This window comes from Erythranthe guttata, chromosome 8 (genome assembly GCF_056151865.1).
Source record: "Erythranthe guttata isolate IM_541 chromosome 8, IM_541, whole genome shotgun sequence".
Lineage (NCBI taxonomy): Eukaryota > Viridiplantae > Streptophyta > Magnoliopsida > Lamiales > Phrymaceae > Erythranthe > Erythranthe guttata.
In genome coordinates, this window is record NC_142540.1 from 18,451,326 (window position 1) to 18,465,001 (window position 13,676).

The window sequence follows — 13,676 nt, forward strand, 5'->3', positions numbered from 1 at the left end:
GGAATTGGAATGAATTTTTAGATTCCGAAAATTTTGGAATTGGAATTGGAATTGATTTTGTACTTCCGAATTTTTTTGAAAATTTTCCGAAAAGGCTAATTCCTATCCGATCCATCCGACTTTCACCCCTAGTTATGAGAGTGGGGAAAGTAAAATTCACAACGAATTACTAAAGAAAATAAAATTCACAACTAATTACTAAAGAAAAATTATATTTTCTTACAAATTAAAATAAAATAGACTTTTAGTACTAAATTATTCGATTGTAATTGGTGAAAATATTTTAATAGAAAACTTTGGGAGAAAGTATGATTTTCAAATAATGTTATAACAAAATAGCCGAATAATATTTTTTTTATTGTAAAATACTTTTTTGTTATAAAAAAATATAACTTTTAAATATGCTGTCGATATGTATTTTTACTTTTGCACTTTATAGCTTCAAAAGAATTTATGAATAAAAAAATTTGATTACATTGACATTTAGCATTAAAAAAAAATACCACCGAAAATATTAAATTTTGTAAAACTTCTAATCATTCGGATACGTTTTGCATGATTTATTGTGTTTCAGGTTCAACTGCTATTATTTTTTATTAAGGGTGCAAAGTGCTAAAACACATTATTTCAAGGGTGCAAAGTGATATTAAGCTATTTTATAGAAGAAGATCTCATCTGACGCGCAGCTATACGTGGTGGATAAACCACTAATGGTGGATCGATCTTCATTATTTATCAATTAAAAAAACATTAAAACAAAATTAAACACAGTAAACGTGAAATTCATCAACAGCCCACTTCGCCATTTCACAATTAGGTCAATTTCCGATAGTTTCATTGATCAAGGTTTCAGTTTTATCCAGCTCGAACCGTAGAAAATCAAAGGTACTCCACCAATCACCATACTTGTATTCTCAATTTTTATTTGCTAGCTGTTGATTTCGATCGGTTCAGCTTTTCCCTCTTTCGATTCTCTGTATTAATCTCTCTCTCTCTCTCTCTCTCTCTGTGTGTGTGTGTGTGTGTGTGTGTGTGTGTGTGTGTGTGTGTAATTTGTAATTTTTGTTTAGTAATTACTATCTTAATCAGGTGTCACTGGATTTTGATAAATGATTTGATTTGATTTCTAGGGCTTTATGGATGAACGTTTGATTTGTTTTGCAGAATTGAACCACACACCCACACACGCGCCCACACGCGCCACCCTCAATTTGACCTAAAATGGGAGGTGTAGTTGCAAAGGATGAATCTGCAAAGTCTTCACTGCAAGAAACGAAGCTCGAGTCGAAAATAATCGAGGCGGTGCAGAGGAGGGAGTTAAAAGGCAGCTCGATGAAATCCTTCAACAGCATCATCTTAAAGTTTCCGAAAATAGACGAGAGCTTTCGTAAATGCAAAACAACTTTCGACGAATACGGTAGCTACTCTCTCCGCATTTTACGCGCTATTCTTTCGTCTGTCAATTCACTCCGTCTTGTAAAATTAATCGTAAAACAGACGAGGATAAAAACGGGACGATAGATCTGCAAGAACTGAAGCACTGCTTTCGCAAGCTGGAGATCAGTTTCACGGAGGAGGAAATAAACGATCTTTTTCAGGCGTGCGATATAAACGAAGACATGACGATGAAGTTCAACGAATTCATCGTTCTTATCTGCCTTGTCTATCTCCTGACGGAAGATCCATCCGACAAGAATGCTGTATCCATATTCCGATTACTTCATCGATTTTTATTTTTTCCCCGTCTATCGATGCTTTGTTTTGTGTTAGTTAATTCCTTGACAATTGATAGAAATCTCAGATGGGAATGCCGAATTTGAAGGCGACGTTCGAGACTTTAGTGGATACGTTTGTGTTTCTAGACAAGAACAAGGATGGTTACGTGAGCAAGAGTGAGATGGTCGATGCGATTAACGAAACTACCTCGGGAGAACGCTCTTCGGGTCGAATAGCCATGAAAAGATTCGGTCGGTGCTCTCTTCTCGCAATACATATGTTTCTCTTATTTGCTAATCTGAAATGTGTTAAATGTCGTTTCAATTTTACCGGTACCGTTCTGTACTTCAAATATGATTTTAAGTTTTTAACCATTTTTCGAACCCGAATTTGGCGAAATTCAAAGCACCGCATATTTGAGTCGGCTTTCTAATACAACTAGAATCGGTTAGATTGGATGTCTGGTGAGAGATTTATATGTCTACTTCAAACGTGATTTCGACAATCTTACGGTCGGAATTTGGAAAAACTCAAAACAACAAAGTTGTAGCCCTTTAAATTTTCTTTCTTGCGCAACTTGAACCAGCTACATTGATGGCTAGACGAGAAAGTTATGCGTAATCTTGAATATACCGTACCGGTAAAATTGAATTTGTTGTCTAATGACTGTTTTTCGACTGTTTTGACTGTTTTTTGTTTGGCAGAGGAAATGGATTGGGACAGAAACGGAATGGTGAACTTTAAAGAATTTCTTTTTGCTTTTACTCATTGGGTCGGGATCGAAGACATTGATGATGAAGATGACGACGAAAATGTGTGATCGAACGTTTATATGCTGTAAAATTATGAAACATGTTCGAGTAATTGCTGCTGCATTACCGATGAATGCTGCCTCTTTTGGCGCAAATAGTGTTTGTATTATTTTTTTGGTTGAAACATATATATGTTCGAATTAAATCGTATGCCGATCCATGGCCGTTTTATAGTTGGCGGAAATATTACGAGTAAGCTTGGTGGTTATATGATTATATCAATCCTTGTAAATGTTTATTGAATCACTAGCTATACACATATTACACACATTTATATTTATAGCACGCCTAAGTTTAGATGGATGGATATTAAGCTATGTAGAACTGACACGAGAACGCGGATACGGTGAAATGGATTCGGAAAAACTCTGTTTTTCAAAAAGTTAGGTACAAAAACTTGGGGAAATGTGTAAATATTAAAGATATAGGAGTACATTCGTAATTTAAAAAAAAAATATTATAGTGTTTAATTTATATACTTATCGTCAATTGCATATTTGCATTTACAAATATATATAATCTACAAGTTCCAATCTGAATTGTCATTTCACAAATTACATTCGGGACATATAAATTTATTTTAGTATGAAATACAACATCTACAAAAAATATTAGAACACCAATAGAAGTTTATTAACATTTTAGTATGCAATTATGAGTTTTTTATTTAAAACGAGTTTTGGAGTTTTTTTTTGGTGGAAACTCGTTTTCATTTTGTTCATCCTCAAAATATTTATTTATATATATAAAAAAGTTTCCGTGCATCATAGATTTTAAGTAAAACTAAAAATCAAAATGAAACTATTCGATTTTCGATTCGAGATCTCGTCTGGGAGTTATAAAACTCGGGGTCCTATTTAAAGGAATATGATAATAAAAAAACAAAATACTAGAGTTCAATTTTTATTTCCTTACTCAATTTCTTACCAAACTTGAATTGAAAACAACTTTCAAAAAAAAAAAAAAAAAAAAACTCAAAAAGGAAATTAAATTTGAATATAAAGTTACCAAAGGCAATTGCGCAATAGTAAGAACTGAATACAGCAATGGAGGAAGCGATACCCTTCAAAACTCTCCACAGCAGAGAGTACCAAGGCCACAAGAAGAAGGTACAACCTATTTCTAAACCCTAGCTAAATTAGGGCTTCGTTTTTTTAAATTTTTTTAGGGTTTTTGCTTGTCCCGCAGTCAATTAATTTTAGCGCTCTATGTGAAATTCGATTTATGAATTTTTTCTGCGTTACAAAGGTCCATTCGGTGGCATGGAATTGCACCGGCACGAAGTTGGCCTCCGGTTCCGTTGATCAGACCGCACGCGTTTGGCACATCGAATCTCACGGCCATGTAAGATTCCATGATTATTCGTTACTATTATTTTTGTTTTTTTTTCTATTTATTTCTAATTGATTTCTGTGTGTGTGTGTGTGTGTGTGTGTGTGTGTGTGTGTGTGTGTGTGTGTGTTGGAACTAAATTTATGGTGTAATCTGAATGGGTAGAGTAAGATTGATTTGGAACCCATTGGATTAAAGCCCTCTGTTCTTTTACTTGTATGCAATAATCTAGTTATCGGTTTGCGTTTTCAATCCAATACGAATCAAATGCCGAGCCTGACAGTAATCTCTCAAATTCTACCACACACACACACACACACAATATGTATATATTGTAGTAAGACGTCGAGGTCACAAGATTTCTAAACCTAGTTAATTTTATGAACTTTAAGTACAGATATGAGTTATGATCAAGAAATTGTTTAAAGTATGACCCCCTTCTAAAGAAATTAGAGAAACGTAAAAAGATGATGAAGAGTGATTAAGTTAGAGTCAGTAACGAGTATCAGATTGGTTGAACATTTACTTCGGCTCGTATTTTCACTTGCTTTAGAAGCTTCTATTTTGGCCTATATGCACTCCAATAATATGGACTCAAAAGTTAAGTGGTATGAGCGTAGTTATTTGATTATGCAGGGTAAGGCTAAAGATATTGAGCTAAAGGGGCACACCGATAGCGTGGATCAGTTATGCTGGGACCCGAAACATGCCGATTTGATTGCGACTGCATCCGGTGACAAGACTGTCCGCTTGTGGGATGCGCGTAGTAAGTTGTTATTATTATTACTTGAGATTGTTTATCTTTAATGATGTGTGTACGTTTAAGGGCAGATCTTTTTCTGGTGTCACAAACCATTTTATTTTCAGTACTGCCGTCAGATTATAAGTGCCTAATTTATTTTCCAGTGTTAGTATTTGAAGAATAATGATTTAAAGAAATTTTTCCGGCATTAATGAAGAAATATATAGGATTCATATATTGTGGTTTCCTCTTCACTTGTGCAGGCGGGAAATGCTCGCAGCAAGCCGAACTCAGTGGGGAAAATATTAATATCACTTATAAACCCGATGGGACTCACATTGCCGTTGGAAATAGGGTAATTGTTTTTTCTTTCGGTGCTGCTTGCATTTCCTCTTACACGTACAATTCTTGTCAGATTTTTTGCAATGCATAATGTCATTACTTTGTCAGCATGTGATTGTCTCACTTGCATTTTCGTTTGATTTCAGGATGACGAGTTAACTATATTGGATGTACGAAAATTTAAGCCCATACATAAACGCAAGTTCAACTATGAGGTAACTTTTGTGCTGGTTTTTTTATGCTTGGTAAATTACTAAACTAGGCTTCAATTCTTCGATTGGACAAGTCGTGTATCTTTTGTACATACATTAAGTCTGTACAAAGGTTCCTTTTGTTGATAATTTTACTCGGTCAAGATTACTTTCATCTGCCATCCCTCGACAATGGTTTCCTAATTCATAGCAGCAATTATTAAACTACATATTTTAGATTATCTTCCGATTTAAAATCCGATTGATACATAAAAGTTGAAACTTACAAAATAATGGGATAGAACTCTTTTATTATATCCTTATTGCGTATTCGCACTGCGTTACACATCTTTCAATTTTAAACACTTCATCAATTTACTTTTGTCTTATTCATCTACAATTGTTTCTTATCAGGTGAATGAGATTGCGTGGAACACAACCGGTGATAAGTTCTTTTTAACTACTGGGAATGGTAAGAACTGATCGTGCAAAAGATGTCCGTTTTGTATCGGCTTTATTTATTTATTTATTTATAATTTTTATGTCTGAAAATCTAAATTGCTCTTAGGTACTGTGGAAGTGCTTGCATATCCGTCACTCCGAGCAGTTAACACCCTCATGGCTCATACAGCAGGTTGCTACTGCATTGCAATTGATCCAGTTGGAAGGTGTTTCTCAGATCCCTATATCTCGTTTTATATGAACTTTCAAATGATTTTAGCTAAGTAGTTATATATCTTTTAATTGATTAAAATTAGCATTCGAAACTGATAGCGGCTTTTTGATGTTTTTGTTGGAAACTTTATTTTTTTGCTTGCACAGATATTTTGCTGTGGGAAGTGCCGATTCTTTAGTCAGCCTTTGGGACGTAAACGAGATGCTCTGTGTCCGTACCTTCACAAAACTCGAGTAAGTTTCATCTGTTTTTGTTATGATTTTTTTTCTCATTTTAATTTAATACTGATATCACGTATTGTGGAAAATTTAGACCTTATCTTTTAATTTTGCCAGGTGGCCTGTTCGAACAATAAGTTTCAACCACACTGGCGAATATATTGCTTCTGCCAGCGAGGATTTGTTCATAGATATAGTGAGTATCCCCTCAAGTTTAAATTTTTCGTAATCAACTAGTTTTCTGTTTGTTCTGCATTTGATGACACGATTTTACTCGGCAAAAATAGACAGCATAATAATATTTTCTTATTCTTTTCTCTACAGGCCAATGTTCAAACAGGTCGATCGGTCCATCAGATTCCGTGTCGAGCTGCCATGAACAGTGTAGAATGGAATCCCAAACACAACTTAATCGCCTATGCTGGAGACGATAAAAACAAATATCAGACCGATGAAGGTAATAGAGGAATATTTTATTTATTTTACATTTTAGATGTTAATTAAATTGCGATTTTTGAAATTTTTGGTACTGCAGGTGTGTTCCGGATATTTGGTTTCGAGAGTGCGTAGTTTAGTCCATGCACAGAGCTACAAATCGAGCTTGAGCTTCTGCATGTAAGAGCCACATGGCGAAAGACTCAATGCTATCTTCATACTAAAGATTTTATGATTGTTGTTAATTATTTATTTATGTTAGAATATAAACTTTTAGATCTTTGAATGTAGGTCCCTTTGCCTCGAGCCCTCTGTATTTTTATTATTGTAATGTAATATAAAACCCGAATAAAATTATTTTCGTCGGTGTAGTTTTATGCAAGAACGGATCTTGCTTCACTCGGGCGAAAACAATGTTGTATAAAATGAGGCAGCGAAAATCAAGAAAAATATAAGGGTAAATTACGACCACCCATGAGGTAAAGTCAAATTACGAAAAATCCCCTTTTGTTTGGGTAATTACAATTATTCTTCAACTATGTATTTTCTTACGCATCCGCTCTTGTAATGTTAAATTTACATATAGAAGGAGAGTTTTTTCGTAAGAAAATCAATAGTTGAAAGGTAGTGGTTGTAATTACTAATTACCAAAATATAAGGGGTTTTTTCGTAATTTGACTTTACTCAAGGGTTAATTTTGGCAACGATGTTTTGTAATTATTATTTTGTTTAATGATTTGAATTCACATTTTTTGCTAGTTGAGAAGCTTAATCATATCTATATATAAAATATAATTTAAATTTGACCAGAAAGTCAACCTTAGACTAAAGGATTCATTAGATCTTCATCGGTGGGTAAATCCCACAAAGAGCACTCAGAGTTGTATATATTATTTCCCGCTTCTTTCCCGCTTCCAGAATCTTCCCCATTATCTCCGCCGTCGACTCTCTCCTGCTCCCCAACCGCCGCCGCCGCCGCCACGCACGTGCTCCCCATGCACACGCTCTGGCTCCACGGCGACATATCTCCGTCGTCCCCGCCGCCGAGCGACGCCAGCTCGTAGTGAAACCCTGATTCAGATCCCGCCGGAAAACACCCGAAACCCCCGCCGCCGTGGTACGCGGCGGCGGAGTCTCCCCAGGGCCTGCTGTTCGTCGGAGACGGCTCTCTCGCGGCCTTCGACATCCCGAATCTGATCCTCTCGATTGTCTCGTCCTTGTGCTGCTGCTGCTCCTCGTGCTTGACGCCGCCGCCTCCCGCCGCCGGATTCGAACCGAATTGGTGCTGGAGCTGGATGTTGATGCGGCGCTTGGTGAGGAGGTGGAGCATTTCGTCCTTGAAGCAGCCGAGAGCCGCCTCCGCCAAATTCGGCGCCTGCGGCGGCGGGAGGGTGGCGATCTCAGATATGAGGTGGGAGAAGGGTTTGTGTGTGACCGGATCGATCCCCATCCCGGAGAGCTTCTTCTTCAGCTTCGTGTTCCAGTGGTTCTTCACGTCGTTGTCCGTACGCCCCGGCAGCTGCGCCGCTATTACCGACCACCTGCCCGACAATTATTTAATTAATCCCTAATTTCAAATCCAATTCTAATTTTTTCCCCCAATAATGCATTAATTACTATTTTTCAATTTTGCACTTATTGGATATTTTAGTCATTCTATATACTGTTCTCTAAAATCGACGCACATACATTTATAAGTTTTCGTAATACGCGCGCAACAATCCAAAGGTGACACATATATTTTGGCACGGGAGGGAGTAATGAATGAATGAATGAATAGGATGTACCGATTTCCAAGAACGGAATGGAGGGTAACTATAGTTTGCTCCTCCGTGTCGGAAAACTGGCCGTGCTTGAGGTCGGGCCGGAGGTAATTAGTCCACCTCAATCTACAGCTCTTCCCACACCTCTGCAGACCTGTAATTATACCTAATGAATTAATATGAGAGAGTCTAGAGAGAGAGAGAAAGTCTAGAGAGAGAGAGAGAGAGTCTAGAGGGAGAAGGAAGGAACCAGCATGCTTGGGAATGAGACGCCAATTGCGAGTACCATGCTGAGCAATGTAAGAAGACAGCTTCTGATCTTCCTCCGGCGTCCACTGCCCTCTTTTCACATTCTCCTTCTCGCAGCACGGTATTCTCCCCATTCTCTCTCCTCTCCTTCTCTCTCTAAAACTCAGACAAAAACAATTCCTAGCTAGCCAACTTTAATAATAATAATAATAATATAATAATCAACTCAATTACTCTGTGTAGTAGTAAACCGTGGGGGGAGATTAGATTATAGATATAGCCAGATGAATTGCACGCACGCCTGCGTTTTTTTTTTTTCTTCTTCTTCTTCTTCAAATTCTTTCAGAGCAAAAATTGCATGATTTCATTATTTTATTCAACGCCCATCGAGCGTGTGAGTCATTGGCCGGTAGCTCACCCCCAATACGCCCGGTCAACTCCCCCCCCCCTCCCCCCCAAACCCCCACCCCACTCCCCCCACCTCTGTGAACACTTTACAGTTGACTTGCAATAGAGAGAGAAGATACATAGCTTGGTTGGGTGACTTACAGATTCACTCATTCAATAATCACCCCATTATTCCTATTTGATAAAATACAATATTGCCATTTTCGACAAAATTAAGGTTTCCTTCTGGTGTGATGACGTCATGTTTCTTGCAAGACAGATAGATTCCTCTGTAATATTTATTCTGTATTTAATCTAATCATTTTTTATTTATTTTCCACATGCATTGCAAAGGTTACCCCTCATCCGCTAATTCAAGAACACACACACACACACACACACACTAAATACTAAATTCTTATTTAAATCTCTGTTGTTTAATTCCAATTACATGATTATTTAATTATTTAATTAATTAATGTAATTTAGCTTTTTAGCTAAACCGGGCTGTAATCAGGCCCTTAATCGAACCGACAAAGGCGAAGAGAATCACGAGCAGCGTTACGAAGCTATAAACTCGGAAAATAACCGACTTGCTAGTCCAAGGTACAATCCCTTTCTGCGCAAGGTACATCTCCACCGGAAAATAGACGACCACTGGCCAGAAGTTGATCGCGCCGGCTACTCCGACGACTTGATTGAAATACGGGAATAAAATGGCGAACCCCGTCGTGAACGCCACGTAGGCGGTTCGGAGGGACAGCCTCATGAGATTCAGCCTTAGAACGGGGACTTGTTTTAGGGTTCCGTGCACGAATGCGCTGTTTGGGAATTTCTTCCCTATCGATTTCTCGATGCCCGCAAAGAGTGGCTGACTGAATACCTACTAATGCAACGAGATTAATTTTAATTTTAATTTTTTTAAATAAAGCATACAAAATAAATGAAAAATCAAGCTATTAAAAACCCTTAATTTTAGGGGGGAAAAATCATTTCTTGACAAAATTACCCCTTTGTGATTTTTTAGCTTAGCTACGTTGAAATTGTAAAACCAACGTTTACTGTGAAAAATATATATACATTTCTTGATCTAAATCCGACACGTAAAAAAAGAAACGAGAGTGAGTACCTGATACCCTCCGACAAGATGAAGAACCACGCATGCATTAGCAAAGTCTATTAGCCAATAGGGCTCGTAAAATCCAAATCCGGTCAAAAGATTCCCCGGAGTAGAGTTTCCAAAGGCGGCATAACCGAAACCTCCACAGCACAAGTAGAAGAAAGTCGTAACAAATACCGCCACCACAGACGCCTTCTTCATTACGACTTTTTCCGGTGGATTAGGCCTCAAAGTATCCTTCAAATATTACGAATTATTATATATATATATATATATATATATATATATTTTCTAGGTACATAAGTAAAAGATTTACCCACCATTATTTCAAGAAAAATAAGAGAAAATGGGAATGCAAAGGCAATGTCGCCAAGTGCTTGAGAAATCGACCATATTTTGTCAACAGCAGTAGATGTTGGCACTCCTCCAATGGTACCTTTTATTTCTCCGTTTTCTGCAAAAAAAAATAAAAAAAAAATAATAATTATATATGTGGCGAAAAGTTTTTAGTATTAAAAAAAACAAAAAAGAATTCTTGTTTCGGTTCTTTTTATGTATATATATATATACCTATGACTTTGGCCAAGCCGAGAGCTGATCCAATAGTGGCGTAGGTGAAGGACATGATTGCAGCAATAACCGAAAGCCATTGGGTATTTCGAAAATCGGGTATTTGAGAAACAATTACTTGAATTGTTCCGAATGCAATCATGTAATAAGTGTTTCCGTATTTACAAGCATCTTTATGCCCTTTATTGTGGAAACAATTCGATCTCTGAATTGCTCTGCACCATTAGACAAAAAAGAAAAAAAAAGAGTAATGAATTTTATCGAACTTCAATTACTAGATTTTTGAAAGAAAACCGTAGCATTATTACCTCATGCTGATGGCCGATGTAATTGTGTACACGATACCTAACTTGATGAAATTTATTCGGACAATAATGCTACAGAACCACGCACTTTTCTTTCCTGAGATGCAGAATAATATAATGTTATATTCTCTACAGATAATCCAATATTACCATATATCATAAGGTATCATTTTCCGATTTATCGTCATTTATTTAACAAAAAAAAATAAAAATCAGCGTCTGATTACATCTTTTAATTCGAGTTGTGCACAAGATTCAAGAAGCAGAGACAACTTTTATCTTGGAACTCATATATTTCTAATATAATTTTAATTTTCAAGAACTTGTGTCGGGCCCAATTGAAATACAAGCGAGAAAAAAAACCCGAGTAGAACCGAAAAATGTTTTCTTAAACGTCTTAAAATTCCACCAAAACAATTTAAATTTGAGTTCTAATCTTAACTCACTTTCGTAATGATTCCATTCACACAGCAGAGGAATCAAGAAAAAAAGATTCCCTTTTTTTAATTTTTTGCAACATATAATAGGATTCAAGTCCGTGGACAAGTCGTAAACGAAACTTAGCTATCGAGCATTTAATCTAATATTTAATACATCAAAACTATTTAACCAATTCTACCTAACACTAAAGTATACATGTATTTATCTCACAAACGAAACATTACTCAACAAAGTAAACGAAAAAAAACAGGGGAAAAAGAAATTAAACATACAAAAACGAGAATGTCGATCCAAATAATACTTACCTAGAATTCTTTGAACAGCGTCTAAGTAGGACCCGTTTCTGTAAACACCATTGTTAGGGTCTGAGGATTTATAGCAGTTGCAGAGAAGAAAGGCAGAAGTAAGAGTAACCGAAGCAAACGCCAACATGGTCAGTGGGCCCGCAATCCACCCGAGCCGAGATATGCTCCATGCTAAGGACAGAACACCGGATCCGATAACCGCTGTAATAATATGGGCTAATGCTGTCCATATAGTCCCTGTTCTCTTCGTTTGAGGAACACACATGTTAAAACAATTTTCTCAAAAAAATCGACTTCAATGATTTGTAGAGTGAAAAATGAAAAATAAAATAAAAAATCGACTGCACTAGTTACGGTGTGCGACGAATCATAGGAAATGGTCAAATGTGGTCCAGTTTTTACAGCACCAAAAACAACCAGTGGGTAGTCAAGACTTGCTTTTTTCTATCCCATCATAACAAAAAGAAAGAAAGTAGTGATCTTTTTAGATACCCACTTTGTGCAATGAGGTTTTCCGGTTTTTGGGTTTTCGGGTTTCGATAAAGAAATTGGTTAATTGACACCTCAAAAGAGTAAATTTCAATCAAAAGACTGGATCATTTCTCTATTTCTCCGAAAAAGTTATTGCTTCGGCATCAAAACAAAAGGAAAGAAAGTAGTGATCGTTTTGGATGCCCACTTTGTGAAACGAAGTTTTCCGGTTTTCGGGTTTCCGGGTTTCATATTTCGATAAAGAAATTGCTTAATTGACACCTCAAAAGAGTAAATTTCAATCAAAAGACTGGAAATTTTCTCTATTTCTCCGAAAAAGGTTATTGCTTCGGCATCAAAACACGGAATCTTGTTCGAAGAAAGAACAAAAGGGATTGTAATGGCTGGAGTTATCGAAAACTGCGAAAAAATTCTACTAAGCCCTTAAAAAGGGGGAAAATCATAGAATCAAGAAGTAGAGAGAGAAACAAACACAGGAAAGTTAGTAAGAGAAAGATTGGAAAAAAGTGACCAAGAAAAGTAGCTCAAATTAATGAAGGCAAACAAGACTTGAAAGTTCTTCTTACCTAACCTGATATTGAAATTTCACCAAAATCCAACAGCACAAAAAATCAGAGCAAAAAATTAGGGCAAAAACAGGGGGGGACTCAATTGCAAAATACCGAAGTGTTTTTGAGGTAAATGTGATAATAAATTAATAAAAGGGGGGCGAAAGTGGAAATAACCTCTCCTATGAGCATGCTTCATGATTTCTTCAGAAGATGATAATGAAGAAGACGAAGAAGGTGATAAGAAGGAGCGCTGATCATTTCCGCCTATCTCCATTGTTAGTGGGGAGAAAGGCTGATCAAGTTTTAAGGTCAACAACACCGCATATACATACAGATAGCACAACACCGTGGTTGTGCGACGGGCGCCGGAAAACTACCGCGAAAGTCGGAGGTGGCTTCCCCGATGGGCTCCATCCATTTTTGTTTTTGTCCGAATTTTATAGTTTTATTGATAGGTCCCATAATAGACTTTTTAGCAATACATTTTTGGGTAAATTATGGTCAACCCCTGAGGTAAGGTTTAATTACGAAAACACCCCTCATTTTTGAGTAATTACCTCTCAACTATGAATCTTTTTACACGTCCACTATTGTGGTGTCAATATTAGTGGGATCTTTTAAATTTTGTGGAATATTCTCTATTTTGTAGCCGTTTTATCCCATTCGAGTTCCACATTTTGAAACAAGATGATCGATCATAAAATGTGTCTCTTGGCTTGTAAAAAATCAGATTGTGGTGCATCAGCAGAAACTGCATTTTTGCACAAAACGAGTACAGACTAGAGAACATTCCAAAGAATTTAGAAGATTCTGTTGAATTTGACACAACAGGGGTGGACGTGTAAGAAGATTCATAATTTATGGGTGGTTGTAATTATCCAAATTACATGATAGATTTTTTTTCCGTAATTTGACCTTACCTCAGGGTGACCGTATTTTACCCTTTACTTTTTGCATAATATTCCATCTGCCCATATTATTTTGGAAAGTTTTTTTTTGACCCCTATCATTTTAAAATTTAAATAGATC

General features: G+C 36.7%; 4 protein-coding genes across 5 annotated transcripts; 2 read left to right on the forward strand and 2 right to left on the reverse strand.

Moving 5' to 3' along the window:
• The first annotated feature begins 621 nt into the window (after nt 1-621).
• Nucleotides 622-2,712, forward strand: LOC105962105 (Calcium-binding EF-hand family protein). Its single transcript, XM_012986387.2, has 5 exons — nt 622-885; nt 1,165-1,417; nt 1,498-1,700; nt 1,793-1,967; nt 2,421-2,712. Exons 2-5 carry the CDS (start codon nt 1,222-1,224, stop codon nt 2,534-2,536), a joined length of 690 nt encoding a protein of 229 aa, XP_012841841.2. The 5' UTR covers nt 622-885; nt 1,165-1,221; the 3' UTR covers nt 2,537-2,712.
• A 488-nt stretch (nt 2,713-3,200) lies between these two features.
• Nucleotides 3,201-6,875, forward strand: TEX1 (Transducin/WD40 repeat-like superfamily protein). Its single transcript, XM_088822186.1, has 11 exons — nt 3,201-3,637; nt 3,777-3,872; nt 4,497-4,626; nt 4,866-4,957; nt 5,091-5,159; nt 5,550-5,607; nt 5,704-5,803; nt 5,958-6,044; nt 6,147-6,225; nt 6,354-6,486; nt 6,565-6,875. Exons 1-11 carry the CDS (start codon nt 3,575-3,577, stop codon nt 6,597-6,599), a joined length of 942 nt encoding a protein of 313 aa, XP_088678312.1. The 5' UTR covers nt 3,201-3,574; the 3' UTR covers nt 6,600-6,875.
• A 206-nt stretch (nt 6,876-7,081) lies between these two features.
• On the reverse strand, nt 7,082-8,775 carry MYB80 (myb domain protein 103). The gene is made up of 3 exons (XM_088822185.1): nt 8,478-8,775; nt 8,252-8,381; nt 7,082-8,005 (listed from the first exon to the last, which is right to left on the reverse strand). The coding sequence occupies exons 1-3, from the start codon at nt 8,608-8,610 to the stop codon at nt 7,285-7,287; spliced, it is 984 nt and encodes a 327-aa protein (XP_088678311.1). The 5' UTR covers nt 8,611-8,775; the 3' UTR covers nt 7,082-7,284.
• A 492-nt stretch (nt 8,776-9,267) lies between these two features.
• LOC105961880 (putative amino acid permease 7) lies at nt 9,268-13,112 on the reverse strand. 2 transcript variants are annotated; one of them, XM_088822187.1, is made up of 7 exons: nt 12,822-13,112; nt 11,605-11,841; nt 10,862-10,955; nt 10,554-10,768; nt 10,304-10,437; nt 9,993-10,220; nt 9,268-9,746 (listed from the first exon to the last, which is right to left on the reverse strand). In XM_088822187.1, exons 1-7 carry the CDS (start codon nt 12,919-12,921, stop codon nt 9,357-9,359), a joined length of 1,398 nt encoding a protein of 465 aa, XP_088678313.1. In that variant the 5' UTR covers nt 12,922-13,112; the 3' UTR covers nt 9,268-9,356. The 2 variants fall into 2 exon arrangements, with proteins under 2 accessions (XP_088678313.1, XP_088678314.1); XM_088822188.1 differs by lacking the exon at nt 12,822-13,112 and having other exon boundaries at nt 11,605-12,594.
• Nucleotides 13,113-13,676: the final 564 nt, after the last annotated feature.

Coding starts and splice junctions, on each gene's coding strand:
- LOC105961880 (XM_088822187.1), bottom strand. CDS start 12,921: ATGGAGATAGGCGGAAATGATCAGCGCTCCTTCTTATCACCTTCTTCG. Junction 10,769..10,861: donor ACATCGGCCATCAGCATGAG/GTAATAATGCTA, acceptor CTAATGGTGCAG/AGCAATTCAGAGATCGAATT. Junction 10,438..10,553: donor CGGCTTGGCCAAAGTCATAG/GTATATATATAT, acceptor TTTTTTTTGCAG/AAAACGGAGAAATAAAAGGT.
- MYB80 (XM_088822185.1), bottom strand. CDS start 8,610: ATGGGGAGAATACCGTGCTGCGAGAAGGAGAATGTGAAAAGAGGGCAG. Junction 8,382..8,477: donor TCTCATTCCCAAGCATGCTG/GTTCCTTCCTTC, acceptor GTATAATTACAG/GTCTGCAGAGGTGTGGGAAG. Junction 8,006..8,251: donor CATTCCGTTCTTGGAAATCG/GTACATCCTATT, acceptor ATTGTCGGGCAG/GTGGTCGGTAATAGCGGCGC.
- LOC105962105 (XM_012986387.2), top strand. CDS start 1,222: ATGGGAGGTGTAGTTGCAAAGGATGAATCTGCAAAGTCTTCACTGCAA. Junction 1,418..1,497: donor AACAACTTTCGACGAATACG/GTAGCTACTCTC, acceptor ATCGTAAAACAG/ACGAGGATAAAAACGGGACG. Junction 1,701..1,792: donor ATCCATCCGACAAGAATGCT/GTATCCATATTC, acceptor GACAATTGATAG/AAATCTCAGATGGGAATGCC.
- TEX1 (XM_088822186.1), top strand. CDS start 3,575: ATGGAGGAAGCGATACCCTTCAAAACTCTCCACAGCAGAGAGTACCAA. Junction 4,958..5,090: donor ACATTGCCGTTGGAAATAGG/GTAATTGTTTTT, acceptor GTTTGATTTCAG/GATGACGAGTTAACTATATT. Junction 6,487..6,564: donor CAAATATCAGACCGATGAAG/GTAATAGAGGAA, acceptor TTGGTACTGCAG/GTGTGTTCCGGATATTTGGT.